The sequence below is a fragment of the Malania oleifera genome, chromosome 5 (genome assembly GCF_029873635.1).
Source record: "Malania oleifera isolate guangnan ecotype guangnan chromosome 5, ASM2987363v1, whole genome shotgun sequence".
Classification (NCBI taxonomy): Eukaryota; Viridiplantae; Streptophyta; class Magnoliopsida; order Santalales; family Ximeniaceae; genus Malania; species Malania oleifera.
Window position 1 is genome coordinate 52,247,339 of NC_080421.1, and position 23,383 is coordinate 52,270,721.

The 23,383-nt window shown below is 39.2% G+C and overlaps 1 protein-coding gene and 1 non-coding gene across 2 annotated transcripts in view; both read left to right on the top strand.

Moving 5' to 3' along the window:
* LOC131155210 (uncharacterized) overlaps nucleotides 1-23,383 on the top strand; it is a 90,873-nt gene that overhangs the window by 30,374 nt on the left and 37,116 nt on the right. Inside the window, exon 2 of the mRNA XM_058108186.1 lies at nucleotides 16,043-16,192. Within this exon, the coding sequence (XP_057964169.1) occupies nucleotides 16,061-16,192 (132 nt within the window). The 5' untranslated portion in view covers nucleotides 16,043-16,060. The remainder of the gene's footprint in view (nucleotides 1-16,042; nucleotides 16,193-23,383) is intronic.
* LOC131156934 (small nucleolar RNA R71) lies at nucleotides 21,727-21,833 on the top strand. Its single transcript, XR_009137194.1, has one exon. It is a non-coding gene; the product is annotated as a small nucleolar RNA R71 (small nucleolar RNA).

Sequence of the window (23,383 nt, forward strand, 5' to 3'; positions counted from 1 at the left end):
GACTCTGAAACCTCATTGCATGCCAATTGTAGATGAGGAGTATATACCAGGTGACTTTGATAAGGCATACCTTGGCAATGATCAACCTTGTAACATAACTGGCAAGGGAATTGTGAAGATCAAGATGAACAGGTCAGTATGGAAGCTGAAGGATGTCAGATATATTCCAGACCTAAGAAAGAACTTGATCTCTGTTGGTCAACTAGTAGATGAGGGATACATCGCAACATTCATTGGCAATGAATGGAAGATTTAAAAGGGTGCACTATCGATTGCACAAGGTAAGAAAAGTGGAACGCTTTATATGACTTCTAATGCATGTATGTATATTTAAGTTGCTACAGGAAATGTCGATAGCAACATTTGGCATCAACGACTTGGTCACATAAGTGGGAAGGGACTCAGGGTGATGCACTCAAAGGGAAAGTCGAGTGATCTACGGTGAGTAGAGATTGATATGTGCGGGGATTGTATACTCGAGAAACAGAAGATGGTTAGTTTCCAAACATTTGTTAGCACCCCAATAAAGGAGAGACTTGAACTAGTCCACTCAGATGTATGGGGACCAATGACCATCTCATCCCTAGGTGGAAGGAATTACTCTGTGACTTTTGTTGACGATCATTCTCGGAATGTATGTGTTTACTTCCTGAAATACAAATCTGATGTCTTTAATGCTTTTAAGATTTGGAAAGAAATGGTTGAAAATGAAACTAGTTTGAAAATCAAGTAGTTGAGAACCAATAACAGTGGTGAGTATAATGATATTGGGTTAAAGAAATTCTGCTATGAGCATGGTATCAGGATGGAAAGAACTGTGCTAGGCACGCTTTAGCACAATGGTGTAACTAAGCGGATGAACCGAACATTAACTGAAAAAGCTAGAAGCATGCGTATGCAGTTAGGCTTAACAAAGAAGTTCTGGGCAGAAGCAATCAATACAACAACATACTTGATTAACATGAGTCCATTAATACCATTGGACAACAATCTACTAGAAGAGGTATGGAATGGAAAAGAGGTGAGACTTTCACATTTGAAAGTTTTTGGTTATGTAGCATATGTGTTAATGATCATTTCAGAAACAAGCTTGATCCAAAGTCCCGAAAATGCACCTTCATCGATTACGATGAAGATAAGTATGGGTATCACATTTGGGATGATGAAAACAAGAAAGTGATCAGAAGCAGAGATATGATCTTTAATGAAAAGGTGATGTACAAAGAAAAACACACAACAGAACCAACAGAACCCGCAGAATCAGTTCAAAATGAAACAACCTATGTAGACTTGGATAATGTCCTAGAAGGTGTCGGGGCACAACAACGAAACCCCGAGAATCCTTAGGTAGAGGAGACACAATAGAAAAATGCTGAGATTCCTCAGGAAGAGGACCTGTGGAGCATATTATCGCACCACCGTCTCCTACTCTAGCTCCAGAGCTTAGGAGATCTTCTCAGTAGCATGTACCACATAAGACGTATATGAATTATTCACTTTTTATAGATGGAGGAAAACCTGAATGCTATGATGAAGCATGCTAGACGGGAGATTCGAGCAAGTGGGAGCTTGCAATGAAAGACGAGATGAAGTCCCTTAACTCCAACAAAACGTGGGAACTAGCTACGTTGCCCAAAAATAAGAAGGCTCTTCACAACAAGTGGGTGTGCAGGATCAAAGAGGAGCATGACGGATCCAGGAGGTACAAAGCCCAATTGGTAGTCAAAGACTTCGAGCAGAAGGAAGGAATTGACTACACTAACTATTGACTTTATAAGTCCAATCCTATTTTGATAATGACAAATCACTTGGTATTTGACCTATGCAATTGAGTTTGTGAATAGGATCATGATTAGAATACATGAACAGTAAGCTTAATATGAAAGCCACGAGGAACCTAAAGTACATATCACTTGGCTCAATCCATGGAACTAGAAGAATAAAAGGATGAAGAAGTAAACTTCAAGTTCAAGATCTTCAATGGGAATGGGTATTTAGAATTGAATGTATTTACACATGTCATATGATATACTTCGAAGCTCAAACATTCCCTAGACTGACCTTAGGACTCATGCATTTCATGAAAGATTCATTTACATTAGTTCTAGGTTGAATGACTTTTTAGAGGCAAATTTTAGAGGTCTTGTTGATGAACCCCATGGCCTCGCCGATGAACGCAAGAAGGCCACTCAGCGATGAACAATTTTTTTCTCGTTAACGAAAAAATACCGAGAGCCCAAAAAGTTCAGACAGTGCTCTCGTCGATGAACTCATGACCTCATTGACGAACAAGTGTTGTACATTCGTCAACGAACGTACCCATTCATCGATGAAGGTCGCAGCATAAAATGACATTCTCAACGCAAATACAGACGAAAACCTTTATTTTTAAATAATCCAACGGCCAGGATTTAATTTGATAGTGAGAACACTATTTAAACATACCCTAAACCCTAAAGTCATAAGAAGAAACACTTTAGAGAGACTAATCTTGTTATCTTGTGCTAAGTGTGCCTCCATTCCAAAGATTTTGCTAACACTCTACTGCATTCATACTCTTGGGAAAATCATCTCAGTTTTTTAAAGGGATTTCATCTTGTGATTGAGGTTTGATAAATGATTGGTTTGTGGTTTCAATATATATATATATATATATATATCTCAAAGATTTTTCATCTCTCATACTCATATATCTACTATTTTTATTGGGAAGAAAAATCCTTGTGTTATTACTTGAAAAATTTATTTGAGAAAGGACTTTGCTAAAGGTTGAATATTTGTGATATTCAAGTTTTTACTTTCATTCAAAGATTTGATATTTGGTTATTTCAAAAACTATTTGATTGAAAATTCTTAGAGCTTCTAAATACATATTCTTGAGGAATATCTTTTAAATATTTTCTTTAAATCTTTGTAATATTCAAAGTCATATTTTTATTCAAAGATTTAATTTTACAAATTATTTGATAGCAAGAACATAGATCTGTGTACTATTCAAGATTATTTTTAAAAGGACCTTATTTTATATTCTTGCATAAAGTACTCTAAAATCAAACCCTAAGTTCTCCAAAACATTTATTTATGAAAATTATTTTTTGAAGATATTGATTAAAGGGTAGATTTGTGAAGCATCACATTACTCATATAACAATCTTATCATTACATACATATTTAGTTTCATCCTTTATCATATGATTATTTACTAGGAATTCTATTGTACTCACTAGTTTGGTTAGAAGCATTTTGACTTTTGTAGAAATTGAATTAATTATTTTGTATTCACGATTTGGACTGTGAACCGGGGTTGAGGAGGAAGCTACGCCTCTTGTAAGCAGCAAATTATGAGGGAAGCTCCGTCACAATTAAAGGAGCAGAATTTTAGTTGAATATTTGAGTGGGTTGCTCAAGATGAGGACGTAGGCTGGGGTAGGCTGAACCTCGTAAAAATCAAGTTTGCATCTCTCTTCTCATAACTCTTTTTAATTTCTGCTTGCATTGAATTTATCTGCTTATTGTGTATGTATTGAACACTTGGTACATTTGTGAGTAATTGGGTAAAATTGTATGCTTGATAAAGATACACATTAAATGTAAGAACCCAACCCGAGGTATGTAAGTTGAATATATAACAAAAGGGTAAAAAGGTAAATTTTGTAGGCATCGTTGACGAATCCATGGTCCTCATCGACGAAGGCCCTCATGCACTTCCTCCCCAAAATTCAGAGTCTCGTCAATGAAGAGATATCGAACACGTTGTTAATATTGAAATAGGGTTTGTCACTGAAGTAGCCGGTTCATCGACAAAATGTATGGATGATTCGTTGATGAAGTCGCCATCTCGTTGACGAGGTTGGCCGAGTCAAAGGCTCTATAAATATCCTATTTCATTGCTTCTTGGCTAAGAAAGCCAAAACTCTCCCTCTCTCTCTCTCTAGAACCAGCAGGAACACTCTTTTTCTCTAGATTTCTTCGTTATTCGTCATTAGAATTGACAATCTGTCATTACTGCGAGGATCAGGGAAAGATTCTCTTTGTGATTTGTGGAACGGATCTTCGTTTTGAGAATGTTTGGGTTTTGACCTAAAATCGAGGTAAGACTCGGTTTTCATTTCTATTTCAATAGATCTATGTAGAATGGAATTGTATGTATCTACTGTACTGTGATTTATAGGTTTTGGGAACTTAGTTCCCTATTTAGGAGCCGTAGAGTTTGTGTTTTGGTTTTCGAGTTAAGGTAAAGGGATTCTGTTTATATCAGTTTATTTTTAAAATTGGGATCTGTAAACCTGTAGTTTATGATTGTATGTATGTTTTGGCTACTTATTTGGGGAAATCTATCGCGTGAAAATGCGGGTTTTTCGGGTTACAGTTTTCAGGAAAATTTGGGAGTTTCAGGTATCATCTCTATCTTTTTTGGGAAATCTTATGTTGTATTAAAACTGTAGCATTGAGATGATCGTACGCATATTTGCATTAAACTGTATTCTTGAACTAAAAACGATATGATTTTGCTGTATACCAAATAAGTGTGGAATGAACTGTTATATGTAAAATGTTCCAGGGTTTTATAAAACAGCTAATGGCGGCTAATTACCGTATGTTGATGAGTATAGGGACATGAGTTCCAAAATTGTTCTAGGTTTTGTGAAATCAGCTAGCGGCGGCTAATTACCATACGCTAACGCCATGTCTCGGCTAATTACAGTGGGAGAGAGTGTCTGACTTTATATCTGAGGGTGTGAAATATTGCTTGTTCTTTACGGTTGGTCACCGATAGGTGTGAGCTATACCGTACTAGAAATGGTATCGCTGTGAGGCTTTGGTTATCGTAGGGTATCGGGTGCTTGAGTGTGACGACACTAACCATATGTTTGGGTATCGTATGTACCAGAATTGGATTGTGAAAAATACTAGAACTGTATTGAAATGTATTAAACTATATGGAACTGTATCGTAACGTATTGTATGGTGTTATGTTTTACGCTGAAATTAACACTTGTATGTCACACACTGATATAACCTACTTTCTTTCTTACTGAGAAGCGTCTCACCCCGAATATACAAATGTTTTCAGTTCCTTCAAGTAGTCAAAACTAGCACTCTAGCGTTGGGAAGCAGGGGTGTCGTTTAGCTACATTTAGTACCTGTGTAGGTACGAGTTTTGTAACCGGGTTGTCAGTATTGGGTTTTGTAGATACTCGGAGCATATACTGTAATTTTGGGAACATATATCCTAGTTCTGTATAGACTCTGGTATGGTTTGATGTATATATTGGAAGAACATTTTTCACTGCATATTCGATAAGTATGGACATGTATGTGTATGGCCATAGTGTTTACGTATACCCCACAAGGTCATACCCTCATTCAGTATTGTATCATGTATGTTTAATTGATACAGAGACAGGTTACGTTACGATATTCACACCTAGGACCCACTTGCGGGTTCAGGGCGTGACAGCTTGGTATCCGAGCTAACCAGGTTGTTAGGTCTTGTAGACTTGGTTAGGCGTAACTATGTGTACATACCAGAGTATAGGAGGTCGTGAATGGGTAGAGTAGGTCGAGGGTTGTTTTTTTGCTAGATGGGGACTCGTTGGCGGTGTTTTGTGTTTTTCCAAAAATGGCGATTTCAATAAAATCACGGCAAACCATTGATGGTTTCAAGTCGGTGTCGGTGTGATATGACAGACCTGGACCCGTTAGAATAGTAGTTGACATGATTAGTTTTCAATGATTGTGTTAACTATGTACGATGTAGGAATTCTAACCAATTCCTATCTTACCTTTAGAATGGAGCCCAAGGATAACAACTTGGATAGTTGTTCTGAGGGGACTGCGAGTGATGAGTCTCCTTTTGTACCTCGAGGGTTGACGAGGCAAGTTTTGTGGGAAATCAGGCGTAGTGTTAGGAGACGTGAGCATTCTCCTACTACTACGAGTTGTACTATAAAGAGGTTCACCCATATGCACCCTTTGACATTTACGAGAGGACTCGATTCGATTGTGGCAAAGAATTGGGTGTAGAAGATCGAGAAGATATTGGAGGTTCTACACTACACTGATCAGCAGAAGGTTCTCTATTCTACCTTCTAGCTGGCAGGAGAAGAGGAAAGATGGTCGACGACTATGAGTCTGCTTGAGAAGCAGAGAGCCGGTCCATCTGATATGACATGGAGCCGCTTTAAGGAGGTATTTTTCGAGAGATACTTCCCGGCTTCCACTCATGACGCGAAGGCCGATGAGTTCTTAAGCCTGACGTAGGGAACCTTGACGGTGCAAAGGTATGCTTCCAAATATATCGAGTTATCTCATTTTGTGCCGTTCTTGGTCCTAAACGAGTATGAGAAGGCTCGGATATTCGAGAAGGGTCTGAGGAAGGACATCCACAAACTTGTGGGGATGTTGCAGATCCGAGAGTTTTCTGTCCTGGTGGATAAAGCCACCATAGTTAAGACCGATCTCTAGGGAGATGAGGTGGTACAAGAACAGAGAAAGAGCCCAGTATCTTCTAGTCTTCTTCCATTGTCCTTGACAGGGACAATGGAAGAAGAAGAAGAACTATAATTCGGGGTATCAATAGAATACCGAGCGATAGAGTTCTCAGGGGGATCCATCCTCTGCGCAAGGTGCCGTAAATGGCACGATGGTGAATGCCCACTGTTCTGGGGTAATTGCTACAACTGTGGCAGATTAGGGCACACGTCTTGAAACTGTCAGGCATAGAGGAGTGAAATGCTTGCATATAGCCAAAACCGTGGAAGTGACTCGGGGGAACTACCAGGCAAACACAGCTCCGATGAGGGTGTACTCCTTTACTCTAGTAGATGCAGAACATGGTGGGAACGTGGTGATATGTACCATGTTATTACTTTCGAATAGAGCTATTGATTTATTTGATTCGGGAGCAACCCATTCCTTTATATTTGCTAGCTTTGTGAAACTGTGTGGGGTTGAAACTCAAGTAATGGATGAGTGGTTGTCTGTGGCTACACTGACTAGGAGTGTAATGATTTGTAGTAAAATTTTAGGAAACTGCCCAGTGGTTATTCAGGGAAGACTACTACCAGGGAACTTAGTAGTGTACGACATGTGTGGATTTGACGTCATATTGGGGATGGATTGGTTATTCTCTAGTTATGTGGTGATTAATTGTCGTAGGAAAGTAGTAGTGTTCAGATCTACTGAGGAGCAGGAGTATAAGTTCATGGAATCGTGTGTGCGTTCGACACCACAGATTCTATCGGCTGTAAAGGCCAGAAGGTTACTCTTAGAGGGTTGTCAAGGGTACGTAGCTTGTGTGAAGGAACCACCTCGGGATGATTTGAAACTTGAAGATATTCGAGTGGTTAATGAATTTCCGGATGTAATCCCGGAAGACTTACCTGGTTTACCTCCTGATCGTGAGGTGAAGTCCGCTATTAATCTGCTACCAGGTAAGGCACCAATTTCTAAAACTCCATACTGAATGGCTCCAGCAGAACTTCAGAAGTTGAAGGAGCAGTTGTAGGAACTACTGGATAAGGGCTTTATTAGACCTAGTGTTTCGCCCTGGGGAGCTCCAGTATTGTTCGTGAAGAAGAAGGACAGATCAATGCGAATGTGCATTGATTATCGTGAGATTAATAAGGTAACAGTGAAGAATCGATACTCATTGCCTTGTATAAAAGATCTATTTGACCAGCTGCAGGGAACACATGTCTTTTCGAAGATCGATTTACGTCAGGGTATCATCAGGTGAAAGTTAGGACTGAGGACGTTTCAAAAACTACTTTTCGATCCAAATACGACCACTACGAGTTCTTAGTCATGCCTTTTAGGTTGACTAACCCTCTAGTGGTTTTTATGGACTTAATGAACAGGGTTTTCCATGAATACTTGGATTAGTTTGTAGTAGTGTTCATCGACGACATTTTGGTATACTCTAGGAGTTCGGAAGAGCACGAAAACCATCTAAGGCTAGTACTCTAGGTACTATGGGAAAAGAAGTTGTATGCTAAGTTGAAAAAATGTGAGTTCTAGCTGAATGAGGTCGCGTTTCTAGGCCATGTCGTGTCGAAGGGTGGCATCTCAATTGATCCTGGTAAGATAGAAGCAGTGGTTGACTAGGTGAAACCGAAGAGTGTGCAGGATGTTCGGAGTTTTCTAGGACTGGCTGGGTATTACCAGTGGTTTGTGGAGGGATTTTCTAAGTTATCTGGTCCTCTAACACGGTTGATGAGGAAGGGTGTGAAATTTGTTTGGAACGATGAGTGTGAGTAGTGTTTCCAAGAGTTGAAACACCGACTGGTCACTGGTCCGATTTTAACCATTCCATCTGGGGATGGTGGTTACGTGATTTACAATGACACATCACTGAAGGGGTTGGGATGTGTGCTGATGCAACAGGGTAAGGTAATTGCTTATGCTTCTCGGCAACTTAAGGAGTACTAGAAGAATTACTCCACGCATGATCTGGAGTTGGTAGCAGTAGTATATGCGTTAAAGATCTGGAGACACTACTTGTACAGTGTACAATGTGAGATCTTCACGGACCACAAGAGCCTCAAATACTTTTTCACACAGAAGGAGTTGAACATGAGGTAGAGGAGGTGGCTCAAACTGATCAAGGACTACGATTGCACGATTGGCTATCACTAGGGAAAAGCTAATATGGTAGCTGATGCGTTGAGTTGGAAGTCAGAGCATGCGACATTATTTGCAGTAGTAGGCCAACATCATATCATACGGGATCTGGAAATTCTTGGCATGGAGTTGATGGGTGGTAATCATGAGGCTTTCATTGCTAGCTTGGTGATCTAGCCGACATTATTTGAGAGAATTAAAGCTGTGCAGGCTAATGATGCGGAGTTAGTCAGGATAGAAGAAAAAGTGCAGCAAGGGTTGGCTGCAGACTTTAACATCTCTAAGGAAGGTGTGCTGAGATTTGGGACCAGGCTGTGTGTTCCAAACGACGAGGGGATAAAGAGGACGATTCAGGAGGAGGCATATCGTTCTTTGTATACGATACATTTGGGTAGTATGAAGATGTATCGGGATTTGTGCGAATCCTTTTGGTGGAGTGGCATGAGACAGAAGATTGCTCGATTTGTGGAGCAATGTTTGATGTGTCAATGGGTAAAGGCTGAACATTAGAGGCTGGCAGGGCTGTTACAGCCTTTAGCTATTCTAGAGTGGAAATGGGAGCACATCTCCATGGATTTTGTCACCGAGTTACCACCAGTACTACACGGGAAGAATGCCATCTAGGTAATCGTGGACAGATTGACCAAATCTGCTCACTTTGTACCGATGAAGGTTAGCCACTCTTTGAGTAGGCTAGCAGATTTGTATGTGTAGAAGATAGTCAGAATGCACGGGGTACCAATGTCCATTATTTCAGATCGAGACTCGACATTAACTTCTTGATTCTGGAAGAGCTTGCAGGAAGCACTGGGGACAAAGCTTACTTTTAGTACAACATTCCACCCCCAGACCGATGGACAGTTAGAGAGGACGATACTTGGAGGATATGTTACGGGCTTGTGTATTAGACTTCAATGGTAGTTGGATTCAGTTTCTACCATTGGTGGAGTTTGCCTATAACAATAGCTTCTAGGCTAGTATCGGGATGGCACCGTTCGAGGCTATGTATAGTTGAAGGTGTCAGTCTCTTCTATATTGGATGAGGTTGGTGAACATCAGGTTTTAGGACCTGAACTCATGCAGCAGACGTTTAAGAAGGTGGGTTTGATCCAAGATAGGATTAAATCGGCTCAGAGTCGGCAAAAGAGTTATGCGGATGTTCGCCACCGTGAGTTGGAATTCGAGGTTGGGGGTAAGATATTTTTGAGAATCACTCCAATGAAAGGGGTGATGAGATTCGGGAAGAAGGGCAAGCTGAGCCTGAGGTATCTCAAACCATTCAAGGTACTGGAATGAGTGGGTCCTATAGCCTACAAGATTGTGCTACCCCCAGCGCTCTCAAGGATCCATGATGTGTTTTACATATCCATATTAAGGAGGTACGTGTCGGATTCGTCGCACGTGATTAGTTACGAATCCTTAGAGATTGGGGATGCTTTGGTGTACAAAGAAATACCCATTCAAATTATGGACCGTAAAGTTTAGAAGTTGCGTATTAAGGAAATACGTTAGTGAAGGTACTGTGGCGGAATCACGCGATTGAGGAGGCTTCTTAGGAATTAGAGAAGGAAATACGCTAGAAATATCCGCAGTTGTTCTGAGTAGTGGTTTTGATAGCAGGGTCAATATGGGTATGTATGTATGTAATACTCTGTTATCATCGTAGTATTGTATGGTTAGTCTTTAGGAGAGTTTTGTAATATTGTGCCGAGACCGCGTATGTATGGAACCACAGTATTCCTCCGCTATAAGTGAGGGTATGTATGTATATGGGATGGGGCTGCTATGTGGGTGGTTGCTGGCTCTTCCTGGAGTCAGGTATGCGTTTAGGTAGGTAGTGAGTTGGTAAGTGAGAGATTACAAATTTCAAGGATGAAATTTTTATAAGGAGGATAGGTTGTAAGAACACGACCCGAGGTATGTAAGTTGAATAAATAACAAAAGGATGAAAAGGTAAATTTTGCAGGCTTTGTCAACAAATCCATGGTCCTCGTTGACGAAGGCCCTCATGCACTTCGTCACCAAATTCAGAGTCTCGTCGATGAAGAGATACTGAATGCATTGTTAATATTGAAATAGAGTTCGTCACTGAAGTAGCCGGTTCGTTGACAAAATGTATGGATGATTAATCGACAAAGTCGCCATCTCGTTGACGAGGTTGGCCAAGTCAAAAGCTCTATAAATATCCTATTTCATTGTTTCTTGGCTAAGAAAGCCAAAACTCTCCCTCTCTCTCTCTAGAACCAGCGGGAACACTCTCTTTCTCTAGATTTCTTCGTTGTTCATCATTAGAATTGACAATTTGACGTTACTGTGAGGATCAGGGAAGGATTCTCTTTGTGATTTGTGGAACAAATCTTCGTTTTGAGGGTGTTCGGGTTTTGACCCAAAATCGAGGTAAGACTCGATTTTCATTTCTATTTTGGTAGATCTGTGCAGAATGGAATTGTAAATATGTATTGTACCATGATTTATAGGTTTTGGGAACTTGGTTTGCTGTTTAGGAGTCGTAGAGTTCGTGTTTTGGTTTTCGAGTTAAAGTAAGGGGATTCTGTTTATATCAGTTTATTTTTAAAATTGGGATCTGTAGACCTGTAGTTTACGATTGTCTGTATGTTTTGGCTACTTATTTGGGGAAATCTATGGGGTGAAAATGTAGGATTTTCGGGTTACAGTTTTTGGAAAAATTTGGGAGTTTCGGGTATCATCTCTATCTTTTTTTGGGAAATCTTATGTTGTATTAAGACTGTAGTATTTAGATGACCGCACCCATATTTGCATTAAACTATATTCTTGAACTAAAAACGATATGATTTTGTTGTATACCAAATAAGTGTGGAATGAACTGTTGTATGTAAAATGTTCCAGGGTTTTGTAAAATAGCTGGTGGCGGCTAATTACCGTATGCTGATGAGTATAGGGACATGAGTTCCAAAATTGTTCTAGGTTTTGTGAAATCAGCTAGTGGCGGCTAATTACCGTACGTTGAATCAGCTAGTGGTGGCTAATTACCGTTCGCTAACGCCATGTCTCGGCTAATTACCATGGGCGAGAGTGTTTGACTCTATATTTGAGGGTGTGAAATATTGCATGTTCTTTACATTTGGTTACCAATAGTTGTGAGCTACACCGTACTGGCAATGGTATCGCTGTGAGGCTTTGGTATTGCAGGGTATCGGGTGCTTGAGTGTGACGACACTGACCATATGTTTGGGTATCGTATGTACTAGAACTGGATTGTGAAAAATATTGGAACTATATTGAAATGTATTGAACTGTATGGAACTATATCGTATCGTATTGTATGGTGTTATGTTTTACGCTGAAATAACACTCGTATGCCACACACTGATATAACCTACTTTCTTCCTTACTAAGAGGCATCTCACCTCGAATATACAAAATGTTTTCAGTTCCTTCAGGTAGTCGAAACTAGCACTCTAGCGTCAGGAAGCAGGGGTGTCGTTTAGCTACATTTAGTACCAGCATAGGTACGATTTTTGTAACCGGGTTGTTAGTATTGGGTTTTGTAGACACCCGGAGCATATACGGTAATTTTGGGAACGTATATCCTAGTTCTATGTAGACTCTGGTATGGTTTGATGTATGTATAGGAAGAACATTTTCCGCTGCATATTGGATGAGTATGGACATGTATATGTATAGGCATAGGGTTTACGTATACCCCACCGGGTCGTACCCTCATTCAGTATTGTATCATGTATGTTTTATTGATAGAGAGACATGTTAGGTTACGATATTCACACCTGGGACCCACCTGTGGGTTCGAGGCATGACATTAAATTGATTAATTGTGAAACATTGAGTTAGTTGTTAACTAGCTTGCAAGTTTGTAATTGATAGTTTTCAAAATTAGAATTTGAAGGACTTAATTTTAAAAATACCCAATTCACCCCCTCTTGGGATAACACTAGAATTCACACTGACATTTTCGTACCGGTTGTGAAGTTAACAACCATTAGATCAGTCTTGAGCATTGTTGCCTTAGAGGGCCTACATCTCGAGTAGTTGGATGTGAAGACAACATTTCTTCACAGTGATCTTGATGAGGAGATTTACATGCACCAACCAAAAGGATTTTCAATAAAAGGTAAAGAGGAGCTTGTGTGCATATAGAAGAAGAGCTTGTATTGTCTTAAACAAGCTCCCAGGCAATGGTACAGAAAATTTGACAGCTTTATACGCAGAAAAGGTTTTCGGAAGTGCAATGTCGACCACTATTGTTACTTCAAAAGGTATCATTCTAGCTATATCATACTATTGCTATATGTCGATGACATGATAGTTAGAGGAGCAGATATAGGAGAAATCAGGAAATTGAAGCAGCAAATGTCAAAGAAGTTTGACATGAAGGACTTTGGTTAAGCCAAGCAGATACTTGGGATGTGGATCTCTAGGGATAAGTAACAGGGAATGTTGCGATTATCTCAGTCGGAGTATATTAGTTCTGTTTTATAGAGATTCAACATGAGCACCACCAAGACAATAAATACGCCATTGGCTGGTCACTTTAATCTCTCCAAGGATCAAGCTTCATAGACAGATGAAGAGAATGGCTTCATGGCTAAGGTATCTTATGCCTCAGCCATTGGAAGTCTCATGTACGTCATGGTTGGTACTAGACCAGACATTAGTCAAGCAGTGGGAGCTATTAGCAGGTTTATGTCAAATCCAGAGAAGACTCACTGGGAAGCAGTGAAGTGGATTTTGAGATATCTACGTGGCACTATTGATAAGTGCCTATGTTTCAGCAAAGGAGATTTGATAATTTGAGGATATGTTTATGCTGATTTTGCAGGTGAAATTGATTATTGCAGAAGCACTATCGTATTTGTGTTCACTGTTGGCACAACGACTGTTAGTTGGATGTCATAGATACAAAAGATTGTTATTTTATCCACTACAAAAGCTGAGTATGTAGTAGTGACAGAAGCCAGTAAAGAGATGATTTGGCTTCAACGTTTGTTAACAGAGCTCGAAATAAATCAGGAAAGAAATGTTTTGTACAACAACAGTCTAAGTGCGATACATCTGGCAAAGAATTCTGCATTTCATTCCAAAACCAAACACATTGGATTACGTTATCATTTAGTCAGATCTCTATTAGAGGATGAAGTGTTGACATTGGAAAAAATCCAAGGTAGCAGGAATCTAGCAGAAATGTTGACAAAGGTGGTGACTACAGAGAAGTTGAAGTTGTGCTCAACTTCAGTTAGTCTTCATGCTTGAAGACAGATTTGAGCACATCATTATCTATATATTGATTGAGATAGTATCTCTGTCTCCAAGTGGGAGATTGTTAAGTTGAAATGGAAACGGAGAAAATCGAAACGAATTAAATGGAAACGAAAAATTAAATGGCCTTAAAGAGAATGAGTTACAGATGAAAATGAGTCACAGAGGAGCCACCTTTCATGCGCTGGAATGATAATGCTCGCATGCTAAAATAACCCATTAAATATCCCAATTACTCCATTCCTTTCCTATCCATTCAATATAGCTATATAATGAAGCAATTGTACGTGAATGTGAATATAGTGAAGTGAGTGAGCAAGGAGTGTGAGAGTGCTGAAGGTGAGAGAGAGAAAAGTGTGAGAAGAGTTGAGTTGAGTGTGTGTCTTCTCCTCTTATTTTTCTCATAGGTTATAGTATATTCGGTATGCTCCGTGGACGTATGTTAGATTAGATTGAACCATGTAAATCTGGTGTTCTTATTTTGTATGCTTATTTTTCTTGTGTGTGTGATTATTGTTCCTAGATCTTTAACACATAGATGTTGTTTTTGCACACAATTCATCAATGGTGGAGAAGGGTGGCCGTCATGGCGGTGGCGACAAATATCATTGGAGACGGATGGGGGGAGTCGCTCAAAAAGTGGTGATTGCAGAAACATTTATCAAAAGATAAAGTAATGCCAAATTAGGAATATGTTGAGCTAGTTCTTGATGATGGGAAGAATATAGTGGTGGATTTGAAAATTGTGGCCTATGGGTGTTTTGCATTCTTGAAGGAGAAGCATAAAGATGATGAATCTAAAAATTATGGGTGTTTTCAGTTCTTAAAGAAGAAACCTTGAACTTATTGTTTTAGATGAGCTTAGGGTTCAATGAAATAATCTTTTGGGTATGGATTTTTCGCCTAATATTGGGGCTCGGGGGGGTGGTATGGATTATTGAAAGCAAGGTCAAAATAACACGTTGCTAGCTCTCACCTCTTATTTTATATTGTACTACCAATAAAATTTCAACACTTGGTTTCCAAAGCAACACAATATAAATAAATATATTTAAAAAATTATTTTCGAATAATTAGTCATATTGGGATATTTTTGAAATATTCATAAATAGTTATAGTGGCATTTTTGAAAATTTTGTGAGAAGTTATAGGAAGTTTTTTTTTGAAATATTCATTAGAAATTATGAAGCAAATTAAAATAATTATTTTTGAAGATGGAAAAATAGAATTCTATTTAAAAATTATATAGTTGAATTGTACTTGGAGTTGATGAAATATAGATCAACTTAAATTCATAAAATTCTTAATCAATTAAAAATTTTATATATCAAAGATACATGGTTTATATAGTAATTTAGTTTTAGAGTTTGCTATTAGACAAATTAGAGTATTTGTTTTCGAAACTGAGAAAAATATAATACTATATTAAAATTAAAAATATTTATGAATCCTAAAGTTAAACATTTAACATTTATTCAATTGAAATTAAAAAAAGCAGCATCATTCCCACGACCCAAAAAAAAAAAAAAAAACATAAGCAAGAAGTTACAATTAAAATATTCCATAATTACTTATAACTATTCTAAAATAATAATTTTTAAAATATATAGCTAGGCTCAATTAAAATCAAAACTTTTTTTTTTTTTTTTGGGTAACGCCGGGTATCCACAGCCGTCAACGTGCGTCCGTTTTACGGTCCGCACGCACCGGCATGTGACTAATCCCACGCCCTATAGCAGGAGCCCTACCCACCACAGAGAAGTAATTCAGGCACCCGCTGCAGGAATCGAACCCGGGATGTCAGGAATAGGCTCACCTCGTGAAAGGAAATCCCGGAGTCTGCCCTTGCCAACTGAGCTCAGCCCTAGGGGCAAAATCAAAACATTCTTTTTTTTTTTTTTGGGTAACGCCGGGTGTCCACAGCCGTCAACGCACGTCCGTTTTACAGTCCGCATGCACCGGCATGTGACTAATCCCACGCCCTGTAGCAGGAGCCCCACCCACCATAGAGAAGTAATTCAGGCGCCCGCTGCAGGAATCGAACCCGGGATGCCAGGATTAGGCTCACCTCGTGAAAGGAAATCCCGGAGTCCGTCCTTGCCAACTGAGCTCAGCCCTGGGGGCAAAATCAAAACATTCTTAAAAGCAAGGTGAAGCGCCTAGAGAGAGAGAGAGAGAGATGAGCTATGTGTTGAGGACGCTGACGAAGAAGAGGGAAGTGGACGAATTAATCAGAGACACCATCGACAAGGTCCTCGTCCTCCGCTTTGGCCGATCGTCCGACCTCCTCTGTCTCCAGCTCGACGACATCGTACTCTCTCTCTCTCTCTCTCTCTCTCTCTCCCCCCCCCCCCCCGGGATGAGATTTCAATTACATATGTTGCCTCCACCATCACGTTCATCTTCATGATCATATTATTATTGTCATTATGGTTGAAATTGATCAGTTTGGGATCTGGTGTCTGTTATTTTATTGAGGAAAATTAGCTGACTAATTAATTCTTCCGTGCAACCTCAACATTAAGTGACTAATTTAATCCTTCACTGCATACTATTTTAATGGATTTAATTAGAATGTTTGATCACTGCGTCAACTTTCTTTATCTGATCACTTTGCAAAGTAAATTCGACAATTTGGATGTCAATTTAGCAGCTGGTTGCTTGAATGCTTGCTAGATGGGTGTTTGTGGATATTGCGTTGGCTTATATTGATTAATTTATAACTGTTTGCATGCTGCTAATGGCCCTCTTTGTTTATATGATATCAAGGAAGAGACTTCATAGCAATTAGACTGCTTTTACCATGACAGTCAATACTTTTCATGAAATTTATTTTTGTTTGGAGATTTTCATGTAATTTATTTATAAAATACTCATTGGAGAAACACTACGTCTGGCTATTTGTCTTCGTTTATTTTTTAAAAATTAATTAAATATTTTCATTTAACTTTTGTTTGTTTCTATAATTTAATTAAATTCTTTTATTTTTATGTCTTTAACATTTGCTTTCTATCTTACAATGAATTATTGCAAGTTGTTGAGCAGATATGGTCAAATAATAGCAATTTTTTGCTTGCAATTTTAGAAATTTTTTGGGGATATCGTCGGATGTTAAAGCATATACATTATACACCAAAGAAAGATTTATAACTTAGTAGTTATGAATTATTTATGGAATAGTCAAAAGTAGTTATGGGCCAGTTAACCTAATAGATTTTTCTATGTTGAATTATATTGCAGTAGCTTTACAATTCAACCAATATCTATTTATTAACTATTTTAGGAAATAAAAAATGAACAGGAATCCTCATTATATACGATATGTATATAGATATAGAATATAAACAATCATGATTTGTGTGTGTGTGAGAGAGAGAGAGGCAATGATGTTGGTTAGTAAATTTATGGAATTGATTGATAAAGAAAAGCCGAGACAAAGTTTGACTTTTTCCATCTACACTGCAAGTCAAAGTTTATTTTTGAGGCAAATTTCAAAGGTGCTTATTATATATACTTGCTATGATGTCAAAATAAACTACAGAGATTCTTGTTTCTCAAATAAAACCTAGGGTGGCTCTGGAAGCACTAAGGGATCCTCTAATAGTATTAAATATCACCTTTTTGCGGGACTTAAAGGCAACCTTTGCATCTAGGATTGATGGTGCTATAATTTATGAGCAGATGACTTGGGATTTGAGGAATCATGTTTTTCCTATATTGGAAAACAAATCATGCTTGTATATTCATATTTTATTTTTTTTATTTGCTTTCCAATTCTAATGAAATGTGTTGGCAAAGGTAATCGGCTGTTAATATGGGAATCAATTTGGTTAAGCAAGTATTAAAAGTGGTGTGCTGGAGTATGCTCATGCCATCTTGATGCATGATAGCAAGGAAGAAGGAGGAGGAAGCAGAACTGTAGAATAGGGGAAGAGAAACTAGAATGAGAGGGGGAGAAACGTATGCACACCATCTACATTGACAATTAAACCCTAATATTCTAATAAATTGCCAAAACCAAGTCCAAATTCATGTGGATTCAGTAGCTCTTATTTGTAGACTATAGGTAATTTCCTTGACAAGTAGTAATAACCTTCTTTAAATTCTTATAACCAAAATAGTTGCCAAATAAGATTCAAATCTGCACCTGGATTAAAAAAATTTTAAAGATCACCCAAGATTTTGAAATATGAAGTCTCCCAAACATCCTCAAAATTAGAAACTCCTACAGTACTTAAGTCTTGATTTCTAAGCCCAACAATTATCTACTAGGGTAAGCTAGGACTCCTAAAATTTACTGGGATTATGGCACAAGTTCTTTAGTCTATTTGGTGAGTGTTGGGTTTGCCCCAACTATTTGAAAGCTTTTTTTTGTTGCTTGCTTTTTAAAGTTTTTGGAGGAAAAGGAAGCAAGGAGATATGTTGTTATCAGAAGAGTTTTAATGGAGGGTTTGGAATGAGTTGTTTGGCATTTTTGTACAGAGCCGTCTTGCCCAAAATCAGTGGAGGATTTGTTGGCTATTTCCTTCATAGGTATTGGGAGGCGTAGCAGTGGATCAGCTCGTCTACAATCTGTTTCTCATATTTTCTTGTATTGTTCTTTTCATGGAAGGTTTGGGGTGAGTTGTTTGGCATTTTTGTACAAAGATGACTTGCCCAAAATTGGTGGAGGGGATTTATTGGCTACCTGGCCTTTGCTTTGGGATAGGATTTAGTATATGGCCTTGTTTTGGGCTTTTGCAACATATTGCTTTAAAGGGTGTGCTTTTTCAGATCTATAGCAAGACTGGATGGTTGTGTTGGTTGTACTTTTATCCTTTTTTGTTTTCCTTTCATCTTAGGAGGTTTTCTTATGCTCTTTTTTGTACTTTGACTACATTCTTCCTTCATTAATGAAATGTCTTTTTTGTTTTTTTAACTATAATATAAAATAACACCAATAAGTATGTAATTAGTAGATTGGGACTCCCGAAACTACAAAATTATAAACTGGTGAAAATAACTTTAAAAAAGACAATTTAAAATTTTTTCCTTTATAATAACGGAATTTGAATTTATTCTGCATAATGTTTCAGTTGCTTTTTTAGACTGAATTTGCATTCTTTGACACATCTGCTATCACTTGATGAAGTTGGAGGAAGAGTAGGGTAATGAAAAGAGGCATGTGGTAAGACAAGTATGTGCTTCGATTGCACTTTGAATTTCTTTTTTATTTTTGTTTGGGTGAGGGAAACGAGGGGAAAACTTAATCCTAAACTTCTATTTGTAATATAATCAATCTCTAAGAACCCTAGAAACAATAGATTGGTTACCTTGATTCAAAAATTAAATTTTAGCTGTACAATTGCAGGTTCATGTTGATTTGAGTGGGGAACTGCCCCCTTTGTGATCTTAAATATCTAAAGAGCCGCCGGGGGGGGGGGGGTTGCGGGGTGGGGGGGTTGCATGTATAAAATTGTGTATGGTATGGTCAGGAGCCAATGCTACAAATTGATGTTTAGCCTACTAATCAAAATAGTTCTCTCTCTACTTTAAATTAAAAAATGCTGCTGTATCTTCTTAGGTAGTGTTTTGTTTAGGCTTTTATAGGATCTTGGGTGGAGGGTAATAGTGATTTTGATTGTTGGTAGTTTTGGTTTGGAGTGGTTTTTAATTTTTGTTTTTATTTTCTTTATGGATTCCTTATCTTCTACTGTTTGTCTCTTCTTTTGCTCTTAATATATGTTTTTTTATTATAAAAAAAGACTTGTTGTATATACATGTATCCAAGCCAAAAGTTCCACCCCTCTTAAGGAGAAGCTCCCCTCAATAACCCTCATGCCTTTTCTAGTCTCCAACACACCAAGCCTAAACAATACCCTTCTTATTCTTTCTTATCCGTTTTCCTCAATCCCACCATTGCGCTCTCTTCAAGGTCAGCCTTGTATTTCTATCGTTTCAATTCTACTATGTAGATTTGTTCTTACACTTTGTGCTTCAGATTTTAGGAAAAAGAAACAAATTCTAATATAATTCCTGTCATATTGTTAAGCTCAAGATTTTAATATTTGGGAGCGAGTGTGAACCTACTTCCCTACTCGGTTTACAGACAATTCAATTTAGGAGAGCTGAAGCCCACCTCGATCACATTGAGCTTCGCTGACCGATTAGTGAAAAAGCCTCGAGGTGTGATAGAGGACATCTTGGTCAAAGTCGAAGAGTTCTATTACCCTGTTGACTTCATTGTCTTGGATATGGAACCTGCCAACCCAACCAAGTCAAACAGGTTAATAGAACTCTTCGACTTTGACCAAGAAGTTCTCTATCACACCTCGGGGCATTTTCACTGATCGGTCAGCGAAGCTCAATGTGACCGGGGTGGGCTTCGGCTCTCTTAAATTGAATTGTTTGTAAACCAAGTAGGGAAGTAGGTTCACACTCGCTCCTAAATCTAAAGGAGACCTATCGATAGTGTAATTGCCGATTACACATGAGATGGTGACAGCGCTGGGGTGGGTCTTTAAGTTTTGGAGGAATGTGACCTCAAAGAATTGAGCATACATGCTCGGTCACCCTGACTCTTTGTTCATGTGCACCCTCGACTTGCACTTTTGGATGCACAAGTCCTTGAAGAACTTGGCATACGCAGTCACTTGTTTGATAGCATCTAAGAGAGGAATATTGACCTTGACTTGCCTAAATGTGTCCATAATGGACTCAGCATTGGTTTCCTTCTTAGATTTTGAGGGTGCATGGAGGGTTGCAGGGTATGGCACTGTAGGAACATAATGGGGAAGTACTCCATCATTGTAGAGGGTAGGTGTCTCAGTATCAATTACCGGATTGGAGGAAGGAGGACTACATGGTTCAACATTGGGCTCTTCCCTCATCTTCGTCCCTACCCTTTCCTTGGTCTAACTTCTTCCCAACCCAATTATTTACCTCCCTACCACTCTGAAGAATGGTCACAATCTGGGCTTGCTCATGATACTTCGAAGGTCCAGCAGTTGGCTCACATTCTACCCCGTATTGGTCTTTAGGGTTCACTAGAGGTTGACTTGGCAACTTACCCTCATCTCTCATACTCAAAGATGTAGCTAGTTGGCACATGGTGGCTTCTAGCTTGGCAATAGGTTGGGAGTGGGAATGGAGCAATTGCCGATCAATTTGACGATCAGCCTCAATGCCCTTAAGGGCTTTTAGCATCGTCATCTATCATATTGAGGTTGAGGAGGGGATGGTTGCTGGTAAGCCAATGGTCAAGGGGCAGACACGAGAGGACTTTGAGAGTTTTGAAATGGGCGAGGAGGTCGAGCTGTTGGTTGTTGTTGAGATCTTTGAGCTGAAAAATCCAGAGCTTGTGGCCTCCAAGAGTAGATAGAATGTTTACTCCACCCAGGATTGTACTTATTGGAGAATGGGTCATTGGACGACATGTCGTACCAATTGTGGGTGGCTTTAACTTCTTCCTGCACAAACTCAGGTGTGGGAGACGCATGTGGGCAGGTATAGCAAGTGTGAGAGGGGTCAGAGCAAATGACACACACTTCAACACACGCCACAGATGAAGGTGATTGTCCTAGGGACAAGACTTGATCTAATTTTTTAACGATGGTGTGCAAGGTGGGTGCCAGGTCATGGCCGACGGCTAATTCGTAGACTTCTTTAGGATGGGAAGGAGAAGGTTAGGAGGGTCTACGTGTAGCAATAGTATGCTGCTGAGAATTCTCGGCGAGGGTCTTAAAGAGAGTCCGAGCCTTATTCTCGTGTTTCGTGAGGAAAGTACCTCCACAAGATGCATCAACCATGGACCGATCACGCTCAGCTAACCCTTCATAGAAGGTTTGGACTAATTGCCACCTAGGGACTTGATGGTGAGGGCATTTACGCAGAAGATCCCTAAAGTGTTCCCAGGTTTCGAAAAATTATTCTCCATCTATCTGTGAGAAACTGGTGATTGCCTTCCTTAGATGGTTAGTCTTTCCAATGGGGAAGTACTTTTTCAAGAACTCGTGTTGCATGGTGGCCTAGTTGGTCACCAAGTTCGGTTCTAAGGAGTTTATTCAATATTTGGCTTTGTCCCTCAAAGAGAATGTAAATAGCCTTAATCGTAGGGCATCATCACCAAAGTTGGGTATACGAATGGTGGAACAGATTTTGAGAAACTCATCAAGATGCTTGTATGGATTTTCAATCGAATTCCCAAAAAAGTTGGGAAGCATCGAGAAGGTGGAAGTCTTAATTTCGAATTGTGTCGCCTAAATATCCGGAAATTGGATACATGACGGTGAGGTGTATGCATTGGGTGTAAAGTAGTCTTTAAGGGGCCGAAAAGGTTGCTCTTCCGCCGTAGGTCGGCGGGGAGCATGGGGTTCCAGGTCATGAAAGGCGGGAACCGGTTGACGTTCAGCCATAACTTTGGGTTCAGAAGACTCGACTAACTCTGGGCTAGAGATAGATTTCCTAATTTACCAATGGGATCTCTCAATCTTAGGGTCTATAGGCACTAACTCAGAATCCAAAGAGGGCAAACCTAGCATATACACGTGCAACACACAATCAATACTTCAATTATCAAACAAAAATTAAAAAAAAAAGAAAAGAAAGAAAAAAAAAAACACGTAGTACTCTAAACTATAAATTGGATTACTATCGTAACGGAGTCCCCGACAACGGTGCCAAAATTTGGTAGGCTCGCCAAGGCTTGGGTCTTTAACTATCAAAAATAATATTAATAACCTAAGGAAGCCCAAGTTCAGTAGAACAGGGAATAAAACGGGTGTCGAACTTCAGGGACTCTAATGCAGTTGTTTACCAATTCTAGCCTAATTTACTATGCTGAAACAAGAATGGCAAGAAAAGTTTGATGGTGTTTCTATTAACTACGAAAGGAAGTAAATTATATTGACACTACTCTTAGAAAGCAAGTCTCAAATTATGAATCCAACTTACGCTCTCATTTGCGATAACTATGTTCGGTCAACTATTTGTACTAGATTAAACGGTCAAGTGAACCATTCGAGTGGTATAGGGTAGCGAAGGTGCACCAATCGTCCGTAGCACGATCGAGAACCAGGGTATACCCTATATAGCGAACACGAAGCACTCTACAGGAACCGCAACCTATTACGTATGAGTGATTGAATCCCTCGCTATGCTATCCTATCCCCTAGGATTTCATCACAATCAGAGAAGTAAATATGCAAGAAAGTAAAGACATGATATTTAACTTGCAAAATTGATCAAAGCAGAGTAAATAGACAAGTATTGAAAACGATATCAATTGCAGCTCACTAGCAATTGAGATTACAATTGAAAACCAACAATGCTACGCGGTAGCACTCAGAACTCAAAGGTTGTCACAGGCCTTCGAAGAATCCGAATATGAACCAGACATGGAATTGAAAGAAAGTTGTAAATCCTAATCTAAATGGCACCCAACGGCGCTCTAGGTCTGTCACTAACCGAAGAGGGGCCAAAGGGGAACCCTAATCACCTATATGAAGTTTGATTTTATACCCAA